The following is a 23,256-nucleotide window of genomic DNA, read 5'->3' on the forward strand; positions in this document are numbered from 1 at the left end:
TAAAGACTTATTTCTGCACTCCTGCTGCAGCCATCAGGAGCCAACCTGTAATCACTCCATGTGAAACCAGGACAAGCAGAAGCAGCAAAATGAACCTCCATGGGCAGCAGGAGCTCTTGGCTTCAGGCAGGGACCAGGCTGGGGATCAAGTGTGGTTATGCTTTGACTTCTGGGTATCTTCTGCAGATCATCCCCCTCTATGCCCAGCAACTTCAGCTCCTTGGGCATTCACTGAAACTGCCGTGGCCAGCTCAGAATTCCCTCCATGGACATCCCAAATGAGTGGATTTTCTGCTTAGGACTATTTCAAGCTTTACAGGCTTCTGCTCCCCTCCTGGCAAAGTGGGGTGGCAGCTCTCCTCCCAAAATGGTTTACACTCTTCTGCAAGATCCTTCAATTACAGAAGACTAAACATTATTTAATTTGCGACCTCGTGCTGAATAAGACAAAATTAAATTCTACCTCTTGTGAATTTACAATGGGGAATTCTCACCTGTAATGCCAGATGAGTCCTAACTGTTCCATGCATGACTCAGACACCCAAACGGCTCCATTAATGACTGTTTTAATAAATGTTCTATCTTTATACAGACAATTTCCTGCCCTGTGACAAGTCTGGCACGAGGTCAAACCAAACCCTGGTCCCACGGTCAGCCCATGCTGAGGATGAAGGCAAACCTAGTGATGCCAAGCATCCTGAGGGGCTGTGACACCCCAGGGACATTCCTGGTGTCGTTCTTCACCTGCGAACCCCCCTCGCCCCCTCGCAGGTGGGTAACAGTTGCGTGGCACATCCAGTGGTTTCGTCCCCAGCCCCCTCATTCGTTCCAAAATTTCTCTTTGGATGAGACCTATGCAGCGCAGCAGTGAGAAGAGAGCGGGAGCCTGGGAAGCCTCAAACCTCTGTCCCTTCCCTTCGGCAGGCGGCAGCACATCCTCCGCACCCTTCCTTTCCCCCCCGCGTCCTCTGGGCGCTGCGGGCGGGACCGCACTTTTACCGCTTTTTTTTTTTTCAGTGGCCTCAGCTCTTAATTTCCGTCCATCTCCCTCCTCCCGTTCCCGTTGTATCTCGGTGCCGGAGCTCCCCTCTTCCCCGCACCTCCGGGGGCTCAGCCCTTCCCATCTACCCCAACACTCCGGCGCTCTCCAGCCTTTCCCTTTCCCCCCGGGAGTCCCCAGCCCCTCGCCGCCGCCTGCCCGGGGCTCTGCCGCCTCCTCGCCCCGCGGCCCGGAGGAACCCGACCGGCCCCGGCCGCGCCCGCCCGCGACCCCCGAGACCCCGCTTCTCTCCCGGGACCCCCGGCCCCGCCCTCCCTGCGCCCGCTCCTATTGGCTGCGCCGGCGGGTGGGCGGGGCCCCTTTGTGACGTCACGATCAGCTGTCGGAAGGTGCCGATTTGTGCGGGGGAGCGGCGCGCGCTCGGCAGAACGGCGGGTTCCGCACCGGCACCGGCACCGGCACCGGGACAGGGACAGGGACAGGGACCGGGACCGGGACCAGGACCAGGACCGGTACAGATACAGCACCGGCACAGATACAGCACCGGCACCGCCCGGCGCCGGCACTACTTCAGCGCCTTCCGCCGCCGGGACACGCAGGGCCGGTGAGTGCCCGCAGGACGCGGTCGGGGCCGGGGCTTTGCGGTCCCGCACGGCCCGGGCGGGGAGCGGCCGGCGGGAGCGGCGGCGACCCGGGACCCCTCGGCTTCGGCCCCCCCGCGCCTGTTGTTTGTTTCTTCTTCTCCGGATTAAGATTGCGGTCGTTCCCGTCTCCCATTGGCTGCGCTGTGGTGACGTTGCCTCATTTGCATTTGACATTGAGACGTCACAGCACTCCCCCCGTGTCCTGCCGTGACCCCGCCGGCCCGGGGCCGTGGCCGTGGTGGCACGTGGGACTGCCCGCGGTGGTCACGCGTGGGTGGCCCCCGTGCCCCTCCGCGCCGGTCGCTACCGTGGCTTTTCTCAGCAGGAAACGTGGATTTGTCTCCCCCCGTGATGTTTAGACGCACTTTGGGTGCGAAACGTGGCGTTTTGGAAAAGGAATGCGAATATATAAATATAAGTATGTGTCAATATATGAAATATGTCATAGAATCACAGAATGAGTCGGTTTGGGTGTGACCTTAAAAATCATCTCGTTCCAACCTCCTGCGGGGGTTGTCCTGGTAGGGACACCTTCCTATTCTGTAATATACTGTATAAAATACAGCATATGTAGTATACTGTATGAAGTAAATTTGTGTAAAGAATGTAAATAGATGTAAATCTCTAACACAAAGTATTATCTATTTAACTTATTTCCATCAAATCCTTGGTGCTTTGGATTTAGATCCCTGTGTCTTTAGATCTCAATTGTCTTTGTAAATCCCACCGGGTTTTATGAGATTCAGATGTATGCTTTGATGTTTTTGTTGAGTTTAGTTGTGCTGCCCGGGCAGGGGCCGGGTGTGGAAGGGGAGGGTGCTGACAGTGCTTGGCTGAGCTTTGTGCCATGGGACAAGTCCACCACATCCCAGGATGGAGTCCCTCAGGTACCAAACACAGCATCTCCCTCTGCTATTGCTGCTCTAAGGGCACTTCCTTTGGACAGCTCAAAAAAGTCATAAGTCCTAAAAGGGCAGCTTTCCTCTGGATTTCATGTCTCTCACTTCAGCTTGGCTGAGCCTGGCAGGCCCTGGAAACTAATCCTGCTCCCATCTAGGGGGACTCATTGTGGAAAAACTTAGACTTTGTGTAAGTTAAACTTTTGGTGTAAAAGCAGGTTAAAAAGGGCATTTGTGCTCTTGTAATTCTTTTATGCATGTATATATACATATTTGTGACAGGGAGCTACAGCCCTGCTCAGAGCACCTGAGCAAAGAGACTGGCACCCTGGCATCCCAAAATAGTGGATTAAACTCCCTTGAGCCCAGCAATAGCCAGTGCTGAAGCAGCACCAACGAGGGCTGAGCTGGGCAGGTGCCAAGTGCTGTTAGTTGTTTGGCCAAGGTTTTGCTGGGGTAGGAAACAATCCCAGAAACCCTCCCAGAAACAGGTGTTGGGCTCTGGTACAGGACTGTGCTGGACCTCCTTTCCCACCAGGCTTTATCTACAGAGTGCCAAGAACTCTGTTGTTTTGCTCTAAAATAAATCTTTCCTCTCGTTTTATATTTCCTCCTCCCAAAATACCCCCCTTCTCCCCCCTCAAACAACAAACCTACCACAAAAGAAGACAAAAGCTGTCTTCTGTAGCTCACTGTCACTGTTGGGAATCCGTTGCATCAAACTGCTGCTTATCTGCATGAACAAAAAAGGAAAACTAGAAAAGTTTTCCCCCAGGTAATAAAATGGTAACACCTGCTTGTAATTAGACTGGAAAACCCTGTGACACAGACTTGTATCTGAGAGGTTGTTAATGCTGACTGCACAGCGAGTCCTGTTCAGGCTCTGTGATTTGGAGAGGCTGTAAGGCTGGGCTGCTCCACTCCCTCCCTCCCAGTGTGCAGCTCCTCGGGATGCTTCACTCCTCGGGATGCTTCACCCAGCGCATCCCAGAGAGGAAAGCTCTAAAATTTCATAGCGCAGCTCATGGCAAATCTAAAATTTCCAAGATCCTGCCAGCCCCTGGCAGATTTGCCAGGGCTGTGTGTGATGATATCAAGCAGCACGAGGTCACATTTGCCCTTGGGGTAAGGACCTTCCTGCAGCAGTGACAGAAGAGCTGCTGTGCATGCAGAGACCAGCTCCGGGAAAAACATCTCCTCATTCTGCAGGGTCCCCCTCCTTCAGACAGGATCTGCAGGAGCATGTGGGAGCTCTCTTCCTGCTGAGACCCTGGACTGGCTGAGGAAAGCCCTTCCAGGTCCTGTCTTGGTCTGCCATTAATAAGAGTGTCATGATGAAGAGTTTTTTTGTGATTTTTCAAACTGCTCTCTGCCTTCCCCACCTCTACTCCCCTGATCTGCCATGGAAGAGGCTCTGGCTCTGGCTCAGCCTCTGTTCTGCTGGAGTCAGTCTGTCTTTGCTGGCAGCACCTCGGGGTGCAGCTCTGCCCCTGTGCCCAGAGCTCCCCCAGGGGAATCCATCAATGGCCCTGCTGGCAAAGCAGTGGGATCAGCCGGACCTGGAGTAGTTGTGGGACCTAATTCAGCGTTAATTCAGCCCCCCCAAACGGTACCAGGCAGGTCCCTGCCTGCTCTGGTCTCTCCCTTGATGGGGAGGGGTAGGGGACAGCCCAGGGATGATTCACTGGTCATTTCTGGGGTGATGAGCAGAACTCCCCTGAGCTGCCCAGCTTCTGGATCCCGTTTTGTGTTTCTGTGCCAGGTTTAGGATTTTCCTACATCCAGCACAGCGAGCCTTTGAAACGCTTGTCTAATTTAGGTAAAATGAGTTGAGAATCCCATTTCTCAAGTGGGTTGGAGGAAGGCACCTGATTTGTACCTCTGCCTCCTGCTGGGCTGACTGCGCGGGGTATTCTTAGCTGTGCCGAGGAAGGGCTGCTCCCGCTGCCTGCCAGCAGCATCCTTCCCGCCGCCGAGTATTTATGGAAAGTTTCAGGGAGCCTGTTGCCATTTCCAAGGGGAGTTGCTGTTTTCTTGCACGCTGGGACTTGTGAGAGTCGCCGGTCCTGCGGCGCTGCAGCTCCTGCCCCGAGCTCCTGGCGCATCCCGGGGCTCTGCTGCCCAGCCTGCTCCCTATTCTTAGCTCCGGGGGTTATTTGCGGCCACGGTGACTCAGAAAACTAATTATTGTGTCGAGGTTTCTAAAGGGGAAAAATAACTTGATGCATTGTGGTTTCCTTACTTCCACTTCAAATTTAATATTGTTAATACCTGGCTTGTTGAAAAAGGCTGTTGGACTTTCTGGAAGGATTCTGATGGGCATAATTCAGTTAGAAACTTGTCTGTTCCCAACTGAGTGTCCCTATCTGCTGTCCCCTTGTGCTGGCAGTGCCTGGTTTGTGGGAGCCTGGGAAGGATGGCAGCTGTCCCGTGGTGGTGGCCCCAGCTCTGGCAGGGGACAGGGGCTCAGTGTGTAGTTTCTGGGGCAGTTCAGCCCCAAGTGTGTGGCACATAGGCAGTCCCCTGAGCAGGGACACCTGGGACATGCCTCCCCACAGATGTGGGGTACCTGTAGACGCAGGAAAGCTGGAAGAAGAGACCTGAGAGGAAGAGACTGCATCTCCTGGTCCAAATTGGTTCTGCGGGCACCACCTCTGCCTGGTGACAAGGCACAGATTGACCTCAGTCCCCTGTCAGGGACACAGTTGGGTCCCTCTTGCAGCTCCCATTCCAGCCCTCCATGCCCTGGTGTAAATGGGGGAAATGTTTGCTGCAGGGAAAGCAGAGGCTCTCCAAATACCTGGATAAACTTCAGAGCTTGATCTGCTGCTGGCTGCTCCAGCCAGAGAAGTGCTTGGTGGAACCTGCAGGGATGGAGGTGGCACGTGGCCATCTCACTGGGAAGGAGCTGGCCAAGGAGTCTCCAGTCTTGTGAAGGGCTTGGGAGGTCACCTGAGCCCTCCATGATGAGCTGATGGAGGAGCTCGGTGGCTGCCAGGGAGGGCCTGGAGGGTCTCCTAGGCCAGGAGCTGCTCCCTTCTAGGGGGGTGGGAGATTGTAGACTCACAGATTGCTTGGGGTTGGAAGGGACCTTACAGAGCATCTTATCCCACAGCCCTGCCCTCGGCAGGAGCACCTTCCACTATCCCAGGCTGCTCCAAGCCCCATCCAGCCTGGCCTTGGACACTTCCAGGGATGGAGCAGCCACAGCTTCTCTGGGCACCCTGTACCAGGGCCTCCCCATCCTCACAGCCAAGAATTCCTTCCCAATACCCATCTAACCCTGCCCTCTGGCAGTGACAAGCCAGTTCCCCTTGTCCTGTCCCTCCATCCTATGTGCCCAGTCCCTCTCCAGCTCTCCTAGAGCCCCTTTAGGCCCTGGAAGGGGCTCCAAGGTCTTCCTGGATCCTCCTCTTCTCTGGGTGAATGCACCCAGCTCTCCCAGCCTGTCCCAGAGCAGAGGGGCTCCAGACCTCGAAGCACCTTGTGGCCTCTTCTGGACTTACTGCAGCAGCTCCACATCCTTCTGATGTTGGGTCCCAAGGGCTGGAGGCAGCTCTGCAGGTGGGGTCTCACCTGAGTGGGCAGAGGGGCAGAATCCCCCCCTCACCTCTGCCCACGCTGTGGGATCAGCCCAGGGCAGGGTTGATTTCTGGGCTGCCAGTGCCCATGGCCAGGTCACACCCAGTTTGTCACCAGCAGCACCCCCAGGTCCTTCTCCCAGGGCTGCTCCCCACCCAGCCAGCCCCAGCCTGTGACCTGACCCAGGTGCAGGATCTTGCACTTGGCCTGGCTGAGCTCCATGATGTTCACGTGAGCTCCTCCAGCCTGCCCAGGACCCTCTGGGTGCCCCATCCCCTCTGGCTACTGAACTGACGGCTCCACACAGCTCAGTGCCATCCACACACCTGCTGAGAGCTCTGGAGATCAGAGCTTCATCCTGCTGCTTTAAGACAGAGTAAAGTAAGGGGGAGGATTAATGCTCATTTTGGCCCTTGCCTGCATTTTGGCCTCACTCCTGCCTTCACCCTGCAGGTTTGATCCTGAAAGCTTTGCCAGGAGCCTCCTGCAGCTCCCTGGGCACCACCATGGGGCTGGTCCTAACACTGCAGGCCACCCGTGGCACAGAGTCTCTTGCACCAGGAAAGGGGTCAGGGCCATCCCACGTTCCCTGGCTAGGGGAGGGTGACAGCTGGGGACTTACTTGAATTCTCTGAGGAATGATCCTTTAAAATGATCCATTTCAAGTTTTGCTCTTAGGGGACCTTTTAATTCTCTCCCACTTCCTCCAGAGCTATGGCAGCTGCCTGTGAGCCCCTGTGCCTTCACTTAAGAAGTTACATTTGGGAGAGGGGACAATCAAAAATAACAGTGTCTGTTGTGTCCTCAGAAAAGACAAATTACCTCTGGGTTGGGGTAGACCTGAGGAGCCCAGGTACCTCACTTCCTTTCCTGTGATTTTCTGGGGACCAGTCTCTAAGCAGGCAGGTGCTCTGAGCTGTTCCTGGGGGAACAGCTTTCCTGCTGTCCTGTGAAAGCTTTTATCATGGTTTAACAAAGGAAACCTAAGAGGTTTTGGCTGTGTCAGTGGTCATCTGACTTTGAGCTTGCTGGGGGTTGAGCCCCTGGCTGGGGCTCCCAAAGCCAAGGCTGCAGAGCATGGGAAGCACTCAGTGCAGCCAGACATTCCAGGCTGACTTGTCTTAGGCAACAGGGAAAATCCCTGCCTGCCTCAGCCCCTGACCTGTGGTGGCTGCTTGGGTGTTTTCCTGGGTGACCTTGCCCTGGCAGCCAAACTGGGGCCACTGTCTTCCCCTGTCCTTGCGTGCCAGATCTTGTCCCCAGCTCTGCTGTTGGGTAACATCCATATCTGGGCAGGGACAAAGACTGACACTGGCATGAGGTAAGTCAAGAGCATTGCCAGTGTCCTCCTAGTGTGGTGGGCCTGGGGCACAGCACAGGGGACCCTGCTGTGCCCAGCCCCTCTGGGTCATCCTGAAGACTTCTCTGCTGACACTGGGTCACCTTTGGCTCAGCACTTCTGCCAGCCTGGCAGTGCCCCAGCTCAGTAAGCACACGAACCCACTGCTGCCTCGCATTGAGCCAGGTCCATGGTGGCCTTGGAGGACTGGCCCCTGTGACCCCTGTGCCTGCCACGAGCTGCCCCAGCCTCTCCTGCCCAGGCACCTGGGGAGCAGCAAACAATGGGAGACTCAGACATCACCAGCAGGAGCCTGGGAGCTGTGGAGATTCTGTCACAATAAGATATTTAATAAACATCTTAAATAATTAATATTCATGTCATATTAAAAGGTATTTAGTGCCTAGGCCAGTGCTCAGGCAGGTGCCAGGTTTCCAGGCTGAGCTGGCGTGCTGAGGCCACCCCCACCCTCGGGGCTGGCCAGGGTGGCCTTTGCCAGCCTGAGCTGTTCCTGGGAGCACGTGGGTGTCCTGTGGGGGGCAGCTCCCACTGAGCTGGAAGTGGAGCACACCAGAGTGCAGCCAGAGCCCAGCTGGGCACCAGCCCCTGATCTCCTCTTCTTCCTGGTGAGAGCCTCCACAAGTCCAGCTGAGCCATCCCAGAGTGAGTGGGAAGCTGGGCTGGAGCCCTGAGCACTGCAGTCTGCAGGGGCCATGGCCAGGTCACAGGTCTGGTCACGGTCTGCCTTGTGCCTCTGGGGCCACTGGAGTCACCAGGGAGCTGCTCTAGGGGACAGGTGGTGTCACACTGCTGCCCTGGCCATGCCAGGGAGGGAGAGCTGGCTGTTGCGGGGCTGCTTCATGCCCCATCATTTCCTTCTGCAGCTGGAAGCGTCTGAGATCAGAGGCCCTGAGCTCCAGGGGATCCCATCCCTGGGGAAGGCTCCTTTGGTTTCTCATTTTCTGCATTGTTGAGCAGATCTTGTTCCTCCCAAGGTGCCTGAGAAACTGCAAAAGGCATTTCCATCCCACAGGGATGAAGAAAAAAGTGCCTGAGCCCCAGAACTGCAGTGCTCAGGCCAGCCACCTTTGCAGGGTGCTGGGACTGGGGAAGCCATGGGACAGCAGGGCTGAGCTAGAACTTGTCCTGCTGGAGGACTGGGGTGTGCATGGACACGTGGTGCCCCTGTACCCTTCCCATTCCCGTCTGCCTGGAGCAGATGGAGTTTCTCTGGGTGGAGCATCACTGGGGCTCCATGGCCCCTTGGTGGACAGGGCTCTGACTTGGGCTTTGCCTGAAATGTGGATTTTCCCTTTCAATGCACCCACATCAGTGTGCAAAGCAGGGCAGCACCCAGCTGTCCCTCTCGCTGCACTGAGCTCCTGCTGGCATTTTCTGGCCTTTTCATGCCATTTTAATGTCTCTGGACCAAGAGGCACACCAATAACACACAAGTAATACTCTGCACCTTTCGGCTGCCACTCCTGTGCCTTGCCAAGAGCTTGGCAGACATTAATGGAATGAATGAGTGCTGACCTCCCCCAACACTGGAGGGAATCTGCTTTCCCAGGGATAAAACAATGATGAGCTGAGCAGAGGTGAAGCAGAGGCCCACAAAGGGCTGGGATGAGAGGCTGGGTGTGAACAGCAGTGTGTGCTGGCAGCCCAGAGAGCCAGCAGCATCCTGGGCTTGTCCTCACAGGGTGGGCAGGAGATGGGGGGATTCTGCCCCTCTGCCCCCCCAGGTGAGACCCCACCTGCAGAGCTGCCTCCAGCCCTGGGGACCCAACATCAGAAGGATGTGGAGCTGCTGCAGTGAGTCCAGAAGAGGCCACAAAAATGCTCCAGGGTCTGGAGTCTGTCAGGTCTGGAGCCTGACTGGGAGAGCTGAGGGTGCTCACCTGGAGAAGAGGCTCCAGGGAGATCTTAGAGCCCCTTCCAGGGCCTAAAAGAGCTCCAGGAGATCTGGAAAGGGACTTTGGAAAAGGGACTGGAGTGACAGGACAAGGGGGAATGACTTCCTACTGGCATAGGGCAGGGTTAGATGGAATATTGGGAAGGAATTCTTGGCTGTGAGGGTGCTGAGGCCCTGGCACAGGTTGCCCAGAGTATCTGTGGCTGCTCCATCCCTGGAAGTGTCCAAGGCCAGGTTGGATGGGGCTTGGAGCAACCTGGGATAATGTAAGGTGTCCCTGCCATGGAATGAGATGAGCCTTCCAGTCCAAACCAGTCTGGGATTCTGTGACAATGCTCTCCTGGTCCTGCCTGCTGCCAGGAGCTTGGCATGTTTGCCTGACTTAGGGACACTCTCTGCTCTGTCCCTGCCAGCTCCTGGGGATGGGTCTCCTGGGACAACCCACCCATGGGGATGGGGCCACAATGAGGGGCTTGATGCAGGCGGGGGCTGCAAGGCACAGGCACCCAGTGCTGCTTCAGATACAGCACCAGCTGGGACAGCCCATGGCACAGATCAGTGCCAGAGGCACCTGCTGCTGTCCCCTTGAGCTCATCCGAGCCCCTGGGATGCAGGAGGACCACACTGGCGGCCTGGTTTTATGTGCTGTTCCTTTTTCTCTCCCTTTTCCAGGCCTTTGCACTGAAGCAAAGTGAAGCACCTCACAATTGCACTGCACACTGCTCAGCTGATTCCTCTGGCAGCCGAACATCTCTGTCACTGACACCTCGAGGGCTCTTTCTCCCCTCCCTGCCCATCTCTCCTGTGTCTGTGCCTGGAAGCTGGTGCCCAGCAGTAGCTCCATCTCCCTGTCCATCCTGCTGGACTGCTCCCCACCATGTTTCAACGTCTCACCAGCCTCTTCTTCAGTGACAGCAGCACGCCAGAGGGCTTGGAGGAGCCCAAACCCTTTGTCGAGGAAGAGGAGGAGGAGGATGGCTGGCTCATAATTGATCTTGCAGGTGAGCAAAGCAACAGAGCTGTCTTCCCACAGCCTCTGCTGAACCTTGTCTCTCCAGAAGTGGGCAAACCCTTATATCAGCAGATGAGCTTACACCACATGGGAGCAGCTCTGCCTTTCATTTTTTCTCCCCTGGTCCCCATGCTCTGCCTGTGGTGCCCAGCCCTGTGGTAACTGCAGCAGCCTGTGACCTGCTCCTCCTTTTCCCTTTCCTCTCCCAGTGATGGTTCTCAACTTCCTGCCAGTGTGAGAGCAGCATCAGCATCTCCAGCTGGGGTTGCTGCTGCCCAGAAGGCTCCAGGTGCCTCCATGCCAGGAGGGGAGCCTGGCAAGGCAGGGACATCACCCAGAGTTTTGGGGTGATGCTGCCCACGGGGGTCGGTGGGGAGGGGTCCCAGCCCTGGCAGGCTGGGCACAGCCATGGCCTGGGCTGAGCTGTGCCCTGGACAGCAGCACTTTTCCAGGAGGAGCCAAGCTCAGCTGCTCCCTGCCCTGGCCCTGCTGAAAGCACACTGGGTGCCTGTTCCCCTAGGACACCCCAGTCCTGGTGGGGGGGTGGGGCTGTCCCCGTGGGAGGGCAGGTGGCAGTGGTGCCTGTTCGAGCTGGGGATGTGCCACCAGGGATCTGCCCATGCTTGGGTCATTTGAGAGGAGTAAATCTCAGCTCCATGGGGGTTATCTTCCCAAATTATTCCCACTGTCCATGCCAAGCACAAGGGATGTTTGGCACCAGGTGCCTGTACCTAGAGAGCCCACAGGGCTCCCCATTCCCAGAGCCATCCCGAGCCCTGTCTAACACCAACCAGACAGATTGAACTCCTCCTGTGCAGATCTTCTCCAGCTCTGTTCAGGCCTTGGGAGTTTCTGTTGTAGATTGATGACTCAGCCAAATGCAATGATGTTTTTATGACCTTTTCCTTGTTAATCCAGCAGCAGAGACAAACCCTCCTGCCTGTGCAGGAGCTCCTGATGGCCGTGCTCTGCTTTGGTAGCCCCTGGTTGGTTGTGAGGCCCCAGCTCAGGGGACCACAGATGTATCCTGCAGGTTTAGGAGGAGGGGTTTGTCCTCCCTCTTGCAGGCAGCAGGTCTCTGGGCAGATGTTCCCTGCCTGTTCCCCATGCTTGTTTTTGTTATTCAAGTTGTTCATTAAGGGTTTTTTTTTCCCATATGCAGTGACCTGGAGAAGGGATCAGAGCAGGGACAAGTCTGGGATGGGGGACAGGGCCAGCCCCATGCCTGGTGGGAGCACTGGAGAGCTGCTGGAGGTGATGGGTGGTGTGGGCATGGGCAGCTATGGGGGCTTCCCTGTGCTCTGGGCATTCAGGTACCCATCCAGGGAGGGTCAGGGCAGTGCCATGGCAGGGTGTTGTTGCAAAGGAGGTCTCTGGAGCAGTGGGCACGCAGCTGCCACGTTTCAGGGCCAGCTGGCAGCAGCTGCAGTGAGCTTAAGGCATGCCAGCGGAGCCAAGAGCTTCCCCAGCCAGAGAAATGCTTTTCCCTGATCCCTGGGTCGAGGCTGCAGATGGCTCACAGGGGACCAGGGCCTGACTCTGGCACAAAACACTCCCACGTTTTCTCAGGGAAGTGCCTCGGCTCTCGGTGCAGTGCTGGCTTCCAGCAGTGTCTGCCTGTGAATGGCACCCTACTGCTAATTCAGCTGCACTCTGTTCCCACAGCAGTCCCTGAACAGTGGGGGACCAGATTCTTTCAACTCTATTTCTGGGGCTTGAGTTATACCAAACACTCCAAGGATCAAACCCAGAGCCCCATCCCTTTCCCTTGGAGCTGTGGTGGCCAGCAGCTGCTCCCAGCCTGGCTCCCTCCCAGCAGCAGAGAGGCAGCCTAGGGAGCCTCTGGATTTAGCCTCTGCCCCCATGGTCATTGCCCCCTGTGTTGGAAAAGGCATCAGAATTACTCAGACCTTCCTGGAATGCTTCTGATGCTGCTCCTGCCCCCTTGCTTAGCCTGGCCCTGCTCAGCACCCAGGGAGAGAACAAAGAGCATTTCCCAGGAGGTGGCTTCATCACTGAGGTACTTGAGGATCCCAAAATACTGCTTTGTGACATTAAACCCCACCTTGGCAAAGGATGGGCACAGTGCCCAGGATGCTCTCTGTGCCCTTTGTGGGAGTGCTGCTCCAGCTGAGCTCGGTGCCTGTCCCCAGGCTGACAAACAATCTCCAGCCCGGCACGTCAACAGCTATTAATAGGCTGATATCCTCTGACCTGGAGAAAGACATTCTCGTGTTTGGAAGGCCAGCTATGGCCTGTCCTGAGCCCTGGGCTGGGGCATCAGCTGCAGGAGGAGCTGGGGATGCACTGAGCCAGAAATACCCAGCCCCATGCTCTGTCTCTCCACACAAGAACAGTTTCATCTGTGCTTCCTCCTGCTCCCTCATCCAGCCGCAGGGTCCATGTATTTACTGCACTGCCTCCCCCCTCACCAATTCCCTCAAATCCCCCTGGTGAGTCTGGCAATGGGTGTGGGCATACCCCCATTTGGTGATGCTCCCTGCCCGTTACAGCACCGGTAATTCCTAGCACAGGCAGCCGAGAAAAGCTCCGAGTTCTGCTGCCAGGCGGAGGTGAGGAAGGGAGGGCATGGGAGGCTTGCGGGATGTCAGCCTCTGGATCAGCCACTCAAAATTTGGCCTCTCTCAGGCTGGAGTTGAAGGCACAGTGAAAACCTTTGCTGAAGAATTTATTCCCATTATTTCTTCCAGAGAAAAGGTGTGGACTGTTTTTCTGCTGTGTGTGCTTGGTTTCCGTGTTTGCGGAGTGCCGGGTGGTGTTTGTGAGCACCGGCGTGTCGGCATTCCCCCGGCACTGCCCACCCCGGCCCGGCCCGGCTCAGGTGCCATCATAAAGGAGAAAGCACCATTTTTCACTGCCTCAGCTTCTCTCCTTTTGAGAAGGAAAAAGCCCCTTGCTGCAGTAAGCCCTGCCGGTGTCCCACCTCTGTGGCCCGGCCTGTCCAAGCAGAACCGTGTCCGTGCCGGAGCGGGGGGTTCAGGCCGGGGCGCGGCGCGGGCCCGCGAGTGGCGGTGTGCCGGCGGTGGGTGTCTCTCGCACTAACGATGCCCCTTTCTCTCCCCCTCCCTCCCTTCCTCCCTCCCTCCCCACTTTCCATGGTATGTGTGTGTGTCCCCGCTGCGCCCCGCATGGCTCTGCACCCCCGCCCCAGGCAGCCGTGCCCGCCCCGGCCCCGCCCGCCGCCCGGCTGCCGGCGGTACCGGGCGCTCGGCGCGACCCCGCCCGACGCCCCCCGGTCCGCCTCCGCCACCGGCTGCTTCCCCGGTTCCGGCCGGTCCCTGCTTGATGGACGAGAGTTGGTTTGTCACCCCTCCCCCCTGTTTTACTGCAGAGGAGCCCGGCCCCGACGGCGTGGGGAGCAGCCCCATGGAGGACCTGCTCATCGAGCACCCCAGCATGTCGGTCTACGTCACCAGCACCCTCGAGGTGGATGGGGAGGGCCCCGAGGACGATGCTGCAGAGTGAGTGCACTGTGAGGGTGTTGGGGGGCCAGCAGGCCCAGCACCCGCTGAGGAACCAGGGCTGGACTGTCGGTCCTGCCATCCCAAATCCCCGCCTACACCCAGGAATGTTTCACCCACGGACATAGTGTGGCAGTGGGGGACATCAGCGTCCCCACGCCCACCTCAGGGAACACTGCATATGTGGCAGGGTGCCCCAGCTGTCACCATGCGTGGCTGGCAGCGCCGTATCCAAAATCCTCTGCTAAGGGGACTCAGTAGCAGACTCGGATGGCCATGGCTGCAGGACACGAGCTTGGCACTGGGCTGTGCTGGGAGAGGGCTGCGTTCATCTCCCCTGCCCTTAGCAGAGTCTCCTGGCATGGCCACCTCTGCCAAGGCCACTCCTGCCAATGCCAGTGCCACCTGTCACCTGTCCAGGGGGGTTTACCAGGCAGGGCTTACACCGGGGGTTTGCATAGGCATGGCCCAAGCAAAGCAAGCCCAATGGGACAGGGTGGCCCCCTGAAGACCCCTAGGTCTCTCAGGCAGGAGGGTGCTGCAGCGCCCCTCAATCACCCGCCTGTCCCCAGACTGGCCTGGCATGGGGGTGGGTATCCCACAGCTGTGGGGAGTGGGACACTTCTTGCCCCAAACCACAGCTCAGCAGTGGGGAAGTTAAACAGAAATGCCCAAATAGCCCCTTTGCCCCCAGGCCTGTGGGCTTGAGCCCTCCACACCCATTTCTGGGGCCACACCCTGGAGCTCTGTCCTCCCCCCAGGGCTGCTTTCCCCTGCCCTGCAGCCCCCAGGGAAAACCTGGAGCGTGCCCACGCTCAGCCCGACTGCTGCCGGACAAGCCCTGGCTGCCACCGTGCCATGGGGTCCCTGCCCTCCCTCCAGGTCCCTGCCCTCCCTCCAGTCCCAGCCCTCCAACTCCTCCCCTGCAGCCCCTCGGTGGAGCAGGGGAAGAGTAAGAATTTGGGGTGAGCTTTGCTCCAGGCCAGGAGACTGTTGACTGTTCCTGATTAGGGGACAGCATTTCTAGTTAGAGGACAGCATTCCTAGTTGGAAGGTGCTATTCTTGGCTAGAGAACATCATTCCTGGTTAGGTGACACTGGTCCTGCCTAGTGGACATCATTCCTTCAGGACTTGTCTCTTTCCAAAGTCTCCCTGAGGGCCAGAGCTTGATGTCCAGAGTGGACAGAGTGTTCCGGAGTGCCTCAGTGCTGGAGGGGGGCAGAGAAGGGTTAAAAGGAACCTGAGACTAGCCAAGGCTCCAGAGGGGTCACAGTGGGATGGAGACAGACCAGGCTCAAGGGACTCAGACACGGTGGTGTCTTGATTTTTTCGGGTGTCCCAGAGCCTGCCTTGCTGGAGCATCGCTCCGCTCGGCAGGCCGCTGGGGCCGGAGAGCCGTGGGGCAGGAGGGCCGTGCCGGAGGTCGGTGACCGGTGTCCCCCGCCTGCCGGGGCGGGGCCGACGCTGTGGCGCTGACGCCGCTGTCTCCGCAGGGACGTTCCGGAGCCGCGGCCGGAGCCGCCGGTGCTGCACCGCGGCCGGGCGCTGCCGGTGAAGGCGGCGGCGCTGGACAAGGCGGGGCAGGCGCAGCGGGCGCAGCGGGCCAAGCAGCTGGCGGAGCGGCACCGCCTGGCCCAGAAGGCGCTGCAGCGGCAGAACCGGGCCCGGCAACGCCCGCCCCGCCGCGCCAAGCAGCTCCCAGGGGCCTTCGTCCACCAGCCCTGCCAGCGCCACTGCAACTACTGACCTCGCTCCTCCGCCCAGGGGCTCCCCCCGGCCGGCCCCGGCCCCGGGAGCGGCCCCCACGGACACCGGGGACACGGCGGCGGCTTCACTCCACACCCAGCGCCCGCACGCCTGACCCGCACTCCTCATCTTCCTCCTGTACCCTCACCGCGCCCCTCACCCTCGATGTCGTCTGGCCCACGACCCCCGAGCCGCCGGCATGGAGGGCCACGCTGCCCCTCCCCAGCTGCCTCGGCAGCGTCCACGCGGGAAATCAGAATTCCCGGTGCAATCACCTGTTCCTGAAATCACCTGTTCCCGGTGAGACCTGTTTGTCCTGATAAGCCTGTGACATCAGTGCCTTTCCTCACGTCATGACTCCATGTACAGCCTGGCTGGGATGTCACAGAGACATCGAGCGGGAGAGACGAGAGCAATGAAGCCACAAGATTTGGGATTTTTAGGAAAATCTCATCAATAACACTAAATAATGCTTCCGCCCTGCAAAACCAGCAAACACTCCTCTCCCTCCTTGATTTGTTAGCTACATTTTACCGTGATAACGCCCCACTGCCCGTCCTGAAGGGGCTTGTGGTTGAAAGTGCTGGTAGAATCTCCACGGCTGGGTCAGCCAGGCCGCTCCTGGTGCCTCACGGTGTTGTTTTTTTTAACAACCTTAAAAGGAATCTCAGGAACCAAAGCACCGTCCCAGCGCCGCGCCGGAGCCCTTGGCTACCGTGCCAGGAGGGGTGGCCAGCCTGGGGTGGCATCACTGTGGCTGGGGGTCCCCTCTGTGCCAGCCCTTTGGCCCTGGAGCCAGTCACCTGCCCCAGCCCCTGTATCTGTGTGTGTATTTCTCTTTGTTCCTGGACACTCAGAGGAGGCTCTGTAAAGCTGAGGGTCGCTGCCTGCCGGGTGTTAGTCCCCGGGAGGGGAGAGGAGGCAGGATCTGCACAGCTTCCCCGAGGTGGCCAAAGCACGTCTGTGGTGGTGGTGAAGAGATGTTGAAGAGGAGGCTGGAGGGAAGAGGCTGAAGTAAGGACAAAGATGGATCTGGGAGCCGCTGAAATGAGTCAGGATGGGGCAGGCCTGAGTGAGAGGATTGCTGTAACAGGAGCTGTGACAGAGGCGTCCTCTTTCCCCACTGAAATTGGCATCCTTTCCCGTGAAGGGCCAAATTCACTGCTAATTTTTAATGCAAATCCCTCCTCTCTCCATGATGGACTCCTTTTGCCTTCGGAAGAACATGGTCCAGGCTTTTCACTGGCTCCAGCACCAGCTGAAATCCAGCAGAAATTTGCTGATCTGCCCCCAGTTTGCTCCTTCTAGGAACCGGTTTTGTACCCTCTGCCCTGGGAAAGCATCCTGCTCATGACCACAGCCTGGATTCCCACCCTCTGAGACAAGACATCCCCCTACAACACTTCAGAAAATTCTGATTTCACCAGAGGTTCTTCCACTCACCATGTTGCATCCCTTAATATCAGCTGGGGACCTTGACTGAAGAAATTGTGAGCCCAAACTGAGACAGCTGATAGTTATTAATTCTTTTAATGAGATTAAAGCCAAAATGAACCTTCTTAGTAGCAACAGCCCCTAGCTCCGGGCCAAGCAGCCTGGACTGTAGTAGCCAGCTGCTGCTGCTCCCCTGCAGCATTTCCCTTCACTCCACTGCCTCAGCTTTTCCAAAAGCACAGAGCTGGACAGCTCCAGGGTGGTGCATCCCGAGAGGTGGAACTGCGTGCTCGCGGCATTGCCCCGCCCTCCTCGGGCCTCACCACAGCCCCTGTCCCTCGCCAAGCCTGACCTCCCCCAGGTCACCCTGCTGGTGAGGAGACTGGCATCTCCTGACTCCAGGGGAGCATTTGCATCCTTTGGCTGCCTGGGCTTCACACTCAATGCCTTTTTTTGCCCCTGCAGTGATGCCTGGGATGGACTGGGAGCAGGGCAGTGCAGGGCCAGTGGCACAGGTGCTGTAGCACAGGCAGGGGCTGAGCCCAGCTGTGGTGGGTGCTGCCCTCCCATCCCCGCTGACGCCGCTCCAGGGCCACTGGGCAGCAGTGGTGGAGGAAGCATTTTCTCTCTGGCCCCAGCTCACATCAAGGGCAGAAGCCAAGCACTGTCCAGACCCCAGCTTGGTCTCCACTACAAATTCTCCTGCTGTCAGTCCCTCTGGAGCACTCCAGAAATCAGAGGCTGGCTGTGACCCCACTGCCCCCTTGGCACTCCCAGAGGAGCAGGCTGGGGAAGCAGTGACCCCGAGGCAGATCCTGCCGTGTCTCACCTGCCAGGCTCTCCTGTGCCTGCCCAACTGCTGGAGATGGTACCCCAGGAGAAATCCCTTATGGAAATCCTCCCATGCACCCTTCTCATCTGCTGTGAGCCAGCCCTTGGCCGTGTTCCTGGGGGACTTGTCTCAGCCTGGCACTGCCACCAGCACCTAGCCCCCAGTGCCCATTGCAAACAGGTGATCTTCCTCTGTCCTCGTTTTCAGAAACAAATTCAAACTCTTTCTGTGCTAGTCTGAGATGTCTTTCATCACTCTCTGCCCAGCCAGCACAGGAGATGAAGCAGAACTATTACCACACTTTATATCCAGAGTATGTTTATGAAAGATTAATAAATTATTAATAATGTTTTCATGAAGAGGTTAATCCAGACCCTGTGCCTCTGGTGGGTCAGCGTGCACAAACCACAGCAAATGAGCTCCTGCAAGTCTCCTCTGTTGTTTGCACTCTTGCCATGTATTAACACCTAACACTCACCTGCCAGCCCTTGCCAGGCGACTGTCACCCTCGGTGTGACCCTCCCCTCCCTGTGCTCTGGTCAACCTGTCCTTTGCAGAAGACCTGCAGTGTTCTGCTCCTGCTCAGCAGCAAGCACAAGGCCAGGCCTGGTCCCAGGCCTCCTGCCCAGTGCTGCCAGAGCAAGAAAACCCCTTTTCATTGAGGTTTTTTGTCTCCTCGAATCTTAAAACAAATGAAAGGTGCTTAAGAACTAAGAACTTCCTTTGTGTGCACCCATTTGCATGTGTAGATATTTCAAAGCCCAGTGTGGGTGTTCTGTAGCTTGTTTTTGGGTTGATTTTTTTAGAGGTTTGTAGGTTTGGTTTTTTTTGCACCCAGTATTTGTGATGCACTGTGTGGTGCTTCCAATGGGAAGGTTCTGGTTTGCAGGGAGCCCTTGAGCTGGTCCCGCTGCAACAGGTGGGGTGAATTTTGCTTTCTTTTCTGTACTTGTGTAGGGGGGAAACTACAGCATGGACTCAGGGACAAACCAATCTGCTGGGGTCTTTAAAAATGTCTTTTTCCTAGGCTTCTCTGTTAGAATGTGGGGTTTGGTTCTGGGATGCTGCAGGCATGTGGCAGCACGTGGTGGTGACAGGAGCTGCAGGGTGCTCTGGCACTCCAGTGTGAAAATGAAGTTGTGGCCATTTGTGGTGGGATCATTCCTCGGCTGCAGCCCCTCTTCATTTGTTCGTGGCCTGAAAATTCGCCTTTCCAGCTGAATGTGGCTGGTCCCCTTTTAGACTGGCTTGTGAGCAACCAGGCACAGATTTTCAGCCCTGAGCTCCTGGGGTTTGGGAAGTGCAGCAGGACTGTGTGTTATGGCCTGACTCACCACATCACTGGGATCAGGGGACAGCCAGGATGGTGAAGCCTCTGAAATGATCACCGGGGGAAATGGTGACGCAGGCAACTGAAAGAAATTTTTGCGTTTCTTGCAATGAAAGCATAAAAAAGGGAAGAATTCCCAGTGGAGAGGCCTGGGCAAATCCCTGTTCAGTAAATGTTGGCTTTGCTGGGCCGTGTGTCAGTGCTGGGCTCAGACACCAGACCTGGCTCCAGCCCCTGCTCAGGTGGGCAGCAGGACACTGGGGCAGGCTGGGACAGTGCTCTCAGCAGTGCTGGAGTTTGTGAGACCCCTTCTGGAGGGAAGAATCTTCCCACCACTGAAGCCCCCGTGGTTCAGGGATCTTCTCCAAGTAAGGTTTACCTCTGCTTGTCTGGCTCTGCTCTGGCAGATGAGGAGGATGAACCCTCTGATGGGACAGGAGGGACAGCCCTGCTGGGGAAGTGCCACCTCTTGGGCTGCACCAGGGCCACCAGTGCCCCCCAGGCTGTGCTTGCTGCACTGGCCAAGCTGTGGCCATGGCACACTCAGGACCCCTCACCAGCAGCCACAACAAAGTTCTCACACCAAATTCTGGCTCTTGCTTGGCACCGCAAGGCTGGAGGGATGCCGAGGGAGTGGGGGCAAATCCTCACTTGTTGCTCTGAAACGTACACTCACAAATGCTCTTTCTAAGAAACTCTGCTGCAAAAGCTTGGTCTGGAAGGGAAACAGTTCTTTCCGTGGGAGTCCACGTTTCCTTCTCATTGTGCAGAAAATCAATGCATGGCTCATCCCAAAGATCACTGCTGTGGGAATCTTCTCTCTGTAGGCTTGTTTCTAATCAATAATTTTACATTTACATCATACTAGTACTTTTTCCTCTTCTGTTCAACCATAATGGGGAGCAAAATACCCACATAGATGTCTTACCTCACCAGTAAGGGAAAAAAAAAGATAAAAAATACTCCAGTGAGGTTCTGGGCTTGAGTCCCACAGCTTTGCAGTTGCCCCTCTGGATCAGTATCAATTCCATTGCTCTGCCAAAAGTGGAAATTAAACTTTGTGTGAATTTATTGAAAAACAAGTGAGTCCCCAAAGATCAAGCATCTAATAATCAGGAGACAGTAAGAAGACATAAGTCACCTCAGGTCAAGAGAAATGGTTCTCAGCATATTTTAGAAGGCAGCACCGAGCCCCACTGCCCTGGGAATGACTGCTGGCAGTCCTCAAGTCTTCCCTGAGTCTCTGGGTTGGAACAAGAGACCATCCATGTCCAGCTGGTGCCACAGGGACCCTCGAGCCATCAGGCATTGTCAGCTTCCACCACTCCCAGCCTCCAGTTTGCTGCTCCTCCTTTGTTGCATGCACTCAGCAATAGCTGCTGAGGCAGATATTGCTGAGTGCATGCAACAAAGGAGGAGCAGCAAACCGGAGGCTGGGAGTGGCAGGTGGGGAGCATCAGCAGCCCAGTGTCTCCCCAGCTTCTCAGAGCTTCCCCCCAAGCCCTTCTCCACCGTGGACTGTGGTGATCTCCTCAGCACAGCTAGCAGGGACCAGACCCTGAGGAGGGACATCCATGGCTCTGGCAGCAGCCCCCTCCCAGGGGACTGCCACAGGCAGACCTACCAGGGGCAGGAATGGGCCTTAAAAGGGGCTGATCCCCTCAGGGCTTGTCTTCTTCAAGGTGGACCTTCCCACCTCTCAGATCTGCTCCATACATAGTCAGTAACCTCCTCTTGTCCTCATGGGCTCCATCTCCATCCCATTTCCATCACTGGAGTTGCTGCCACAAGTTGCCTGAATGTGGCTGTAGGAGCTGGATGCAGCAGTGGGAAGGGCTCTGCCTGCCTGAAGAGTCCCTTCTTGCTGAGAGGTGTCCTCAGCCCCCTGGAGCTGCCACCTTCTCCTCGCTCATCTCCAGGATCCCAGAGCCCTCCCAGCCGTGGGCTCTGGGCAGCTGCACATGCTTGGCCAGGAGGTCTCCCTGTTCCATCAGCCTTTCTTTTTGCTTCTTGAAAACGTTTGTCATTGACCCATCACCCTCTCCTTAGAGGAATGAGGATGATGAGGATGAGCAGCTCCATTCAATAGCAAAGGTGGCTTTTATGTGTGATCATTTTTTCAGTTCTGTGCAGAGTGGTGACAGCCAAGTGTGTCCCCTGTCACTCATTCCCAGCTGACACCTCCCGGGCTGGCAAGGGGGTTGCTCTTCCAACCCCATATTTTGTACAGGGATGGTGCCCCATGCTCCAGAGCACAAAAAGAGCTGCAAAGCTTTGACTTTGTTGCAGCTAAACCTGAAAATCCTTCTGCCTTCCACTTTGACCCTATTTCATTGCGACGGGAGGGAAGATTTTATTCTCTGCAAATGGAGGGGAAAGCAGCACAGTAAATTCTAAATGTAGCTTAAAAATGGGTTGCACAGGGGAGCCTAAAGCTCCTTTGCTCTTTCACATTCACCTCATGTACCCTTGCTGGGAAGCCGTGAGCAGCTGTGCCCAAGTCTCACTGAGTTCTTATCCTCAGCTTTGTGCTTCGGGAAGTCTGGGGATGAGAGAGCAGCACAAGGTGTAGCAGTGACATTTCCTCTTGTGTCAGAACTGTCCTTGCACAGAACCACTGAGCACTGCAATATTCTGTCTGTGTGTATCCACCCCTGGTACCTGCTTGTGAAACTCTTGCCCACACATTGCCCTCCCCCATGCGGGGCTGACTGACTGTACATGTGCCTTCACCCTTTGTCATGGTTTGGCATCTTTTTTTAACACAGTTACAGAACTTGAAAAAAATCACTGAACTGCAGTTACAAGTCCTATGCAAGAGGTGACCAGGGAGTCAGTTTTTGGTATTTCTGTGTTTCTGTGTTGTCTTCAAAGGCACTGTGGGGTTTTCCAGAGAATCCCAACAGAATGAATGCCCCAAAAATTTCGTGGTTTGTTTTTGTTTTTGTTTTTGTTTTTGTTTTTTGTTGTAGTTGTAGTTGTAGTTGTAGTTGTAGTTGGGTTTGGGTTTTTGTTTGTGTTTGTTTGTTTGTTTGTTTGTTTTTGCTAAAAAGCATTTAGCATTTTGGATATACTAAATCTCTTAGGCAGCTTTGAAAAGCTCTAAACCCCAGTTGCCCATGGGGCTGTGTTTGGAGAGCGAGCAGGAGCAGGAGCAGCAGGACAGATGCAGGAGCAGCAGGACGGATGCAGGAGCAGCAGGACGGATCCAGGAGCAGCAGGACAGATGGCTGCTCCGTGGTTGGACAAGGTTGCCTTAAGCCTTCCCTGAAATGCCCCAGAGAATGTTCTGTGCCCTCCCGCCTGTGCCCGGGGCAGCCCGGGCAGAGCAGCTCCCGCCCCGGGCTCTGCCTTAGGCTGGCACAGCCGCCACGGGGCTCTGGGAGAAGAGGGAGAAACCAGCCCCACGTTTTTGACATCACCTGTGCTGTAGGACTGAGACCTCATCTGGAACTCGAAGCTAACGAAATCCGTCCTTATTGTATGCTATGTGTTCAGTTGGTGTAAGCAGGGTTCGTAGGAAGGGGTGTCTCCTCCTCGTAGGACATTGTGTAAACATTTGCTGTGTGTCGATTGCCTGGGACACATTGTGTAGTGTGCCTGTGTGTGTGTAACCTGGTTTTGGTTGTTAGGTTGTAATGCTGTCTCTTGACTGAAAAAAAATCTAATATAAAGAAAAATCACAAGAAATAAAAAAATATATATTTAAAATCTATTTTATGTGTATTCCTCTAAAGCCTGCAAGTTAAATCAGTCTGCAAAATGCTTCGGTTTTTTAAAAAGGGTTTTAAAAGTCAATGGTTTGAATGACAAATTACAGAAAAACATCCCCTTTGAAGACAAGGACACACAGGAGAGAGGATGGCACAGGCTGAGGGATGGGAGGGGATATTTTCCCCGTCCCCATTACCAAACCTTACAACTCAGCAGATAATGACAGAGCTAAAGCAGATGTTGATTGCCCTGAGAAAATCCCAGATCAGCCAATCTGTGCAGCATCAGATGTTTCTCCAAGCACAGTGTGAGATGTTCTCAGCACC

At 56.1% G+C, this 23,256-nt stretch overlaps 1 protein-coding gene across 3 annotated transcripts; it reads left to right on the forward strand.

The window, feature by feature from the left end:
* The first annotated feature begins 1,348 nt into the window (after positions 1-1,348).
* TP53INP2 (tumor protein p53 inducible nuclear protein 2) lies at positions 1,349-22,931 on the forward strand. Of its 3 annotated transcripts, none has more exons than XM_059862892.1 (4): positions 1,349-1,604; positions 10,052-10,380; positions 13,564-13,873; positions 15,368-22,931. In XM_059862892.1, exons 2-4 carry the CDS (start codon positions 10,257-10,259, stop codon positions 15,618-15,620), a joined length of 687 nt encoding a protein of 228 aa, XP_059718875.1. In that variant the 5' UTR covers positions 1,349-1,604; positions 10,052-10,256; the 3' UTR covers positions 15,621-22,931. The 3 variants fall into 3 exon arrangements, with proteins under 3 accessions (XP_059718875.1, XP_059718876.1, XP_059718877.1); XM_059862893.1 differs by having other exon boundaries at positions 1,351-1,604; positions 13,744-13,873; XM_059862894.1 differs by lacking the exon at positions 1,349-1,604 and having other exon boundaries at positions 10,242-10,380; positions 13,568-13,873.
* Positions 22,932-23,256: the final 325 nt, after the last annotated feature.

Source organism: Haemorhous mexicanus, chromosome 18, assembly GCF_027477595.1.
Source record: "Haemorhous mexicanus isolate bHaeMex1 chromosome 18, bHaeMex1.pri, whole genome shotgun sequence".
Classification (NCBI taxonomy): domain Eukaryota; kingdom Metazoa; phylum Chordata; class Aves; order Passeriformes; family Fringillidae; genus Haemorhous; species Haemorhous mexicanus.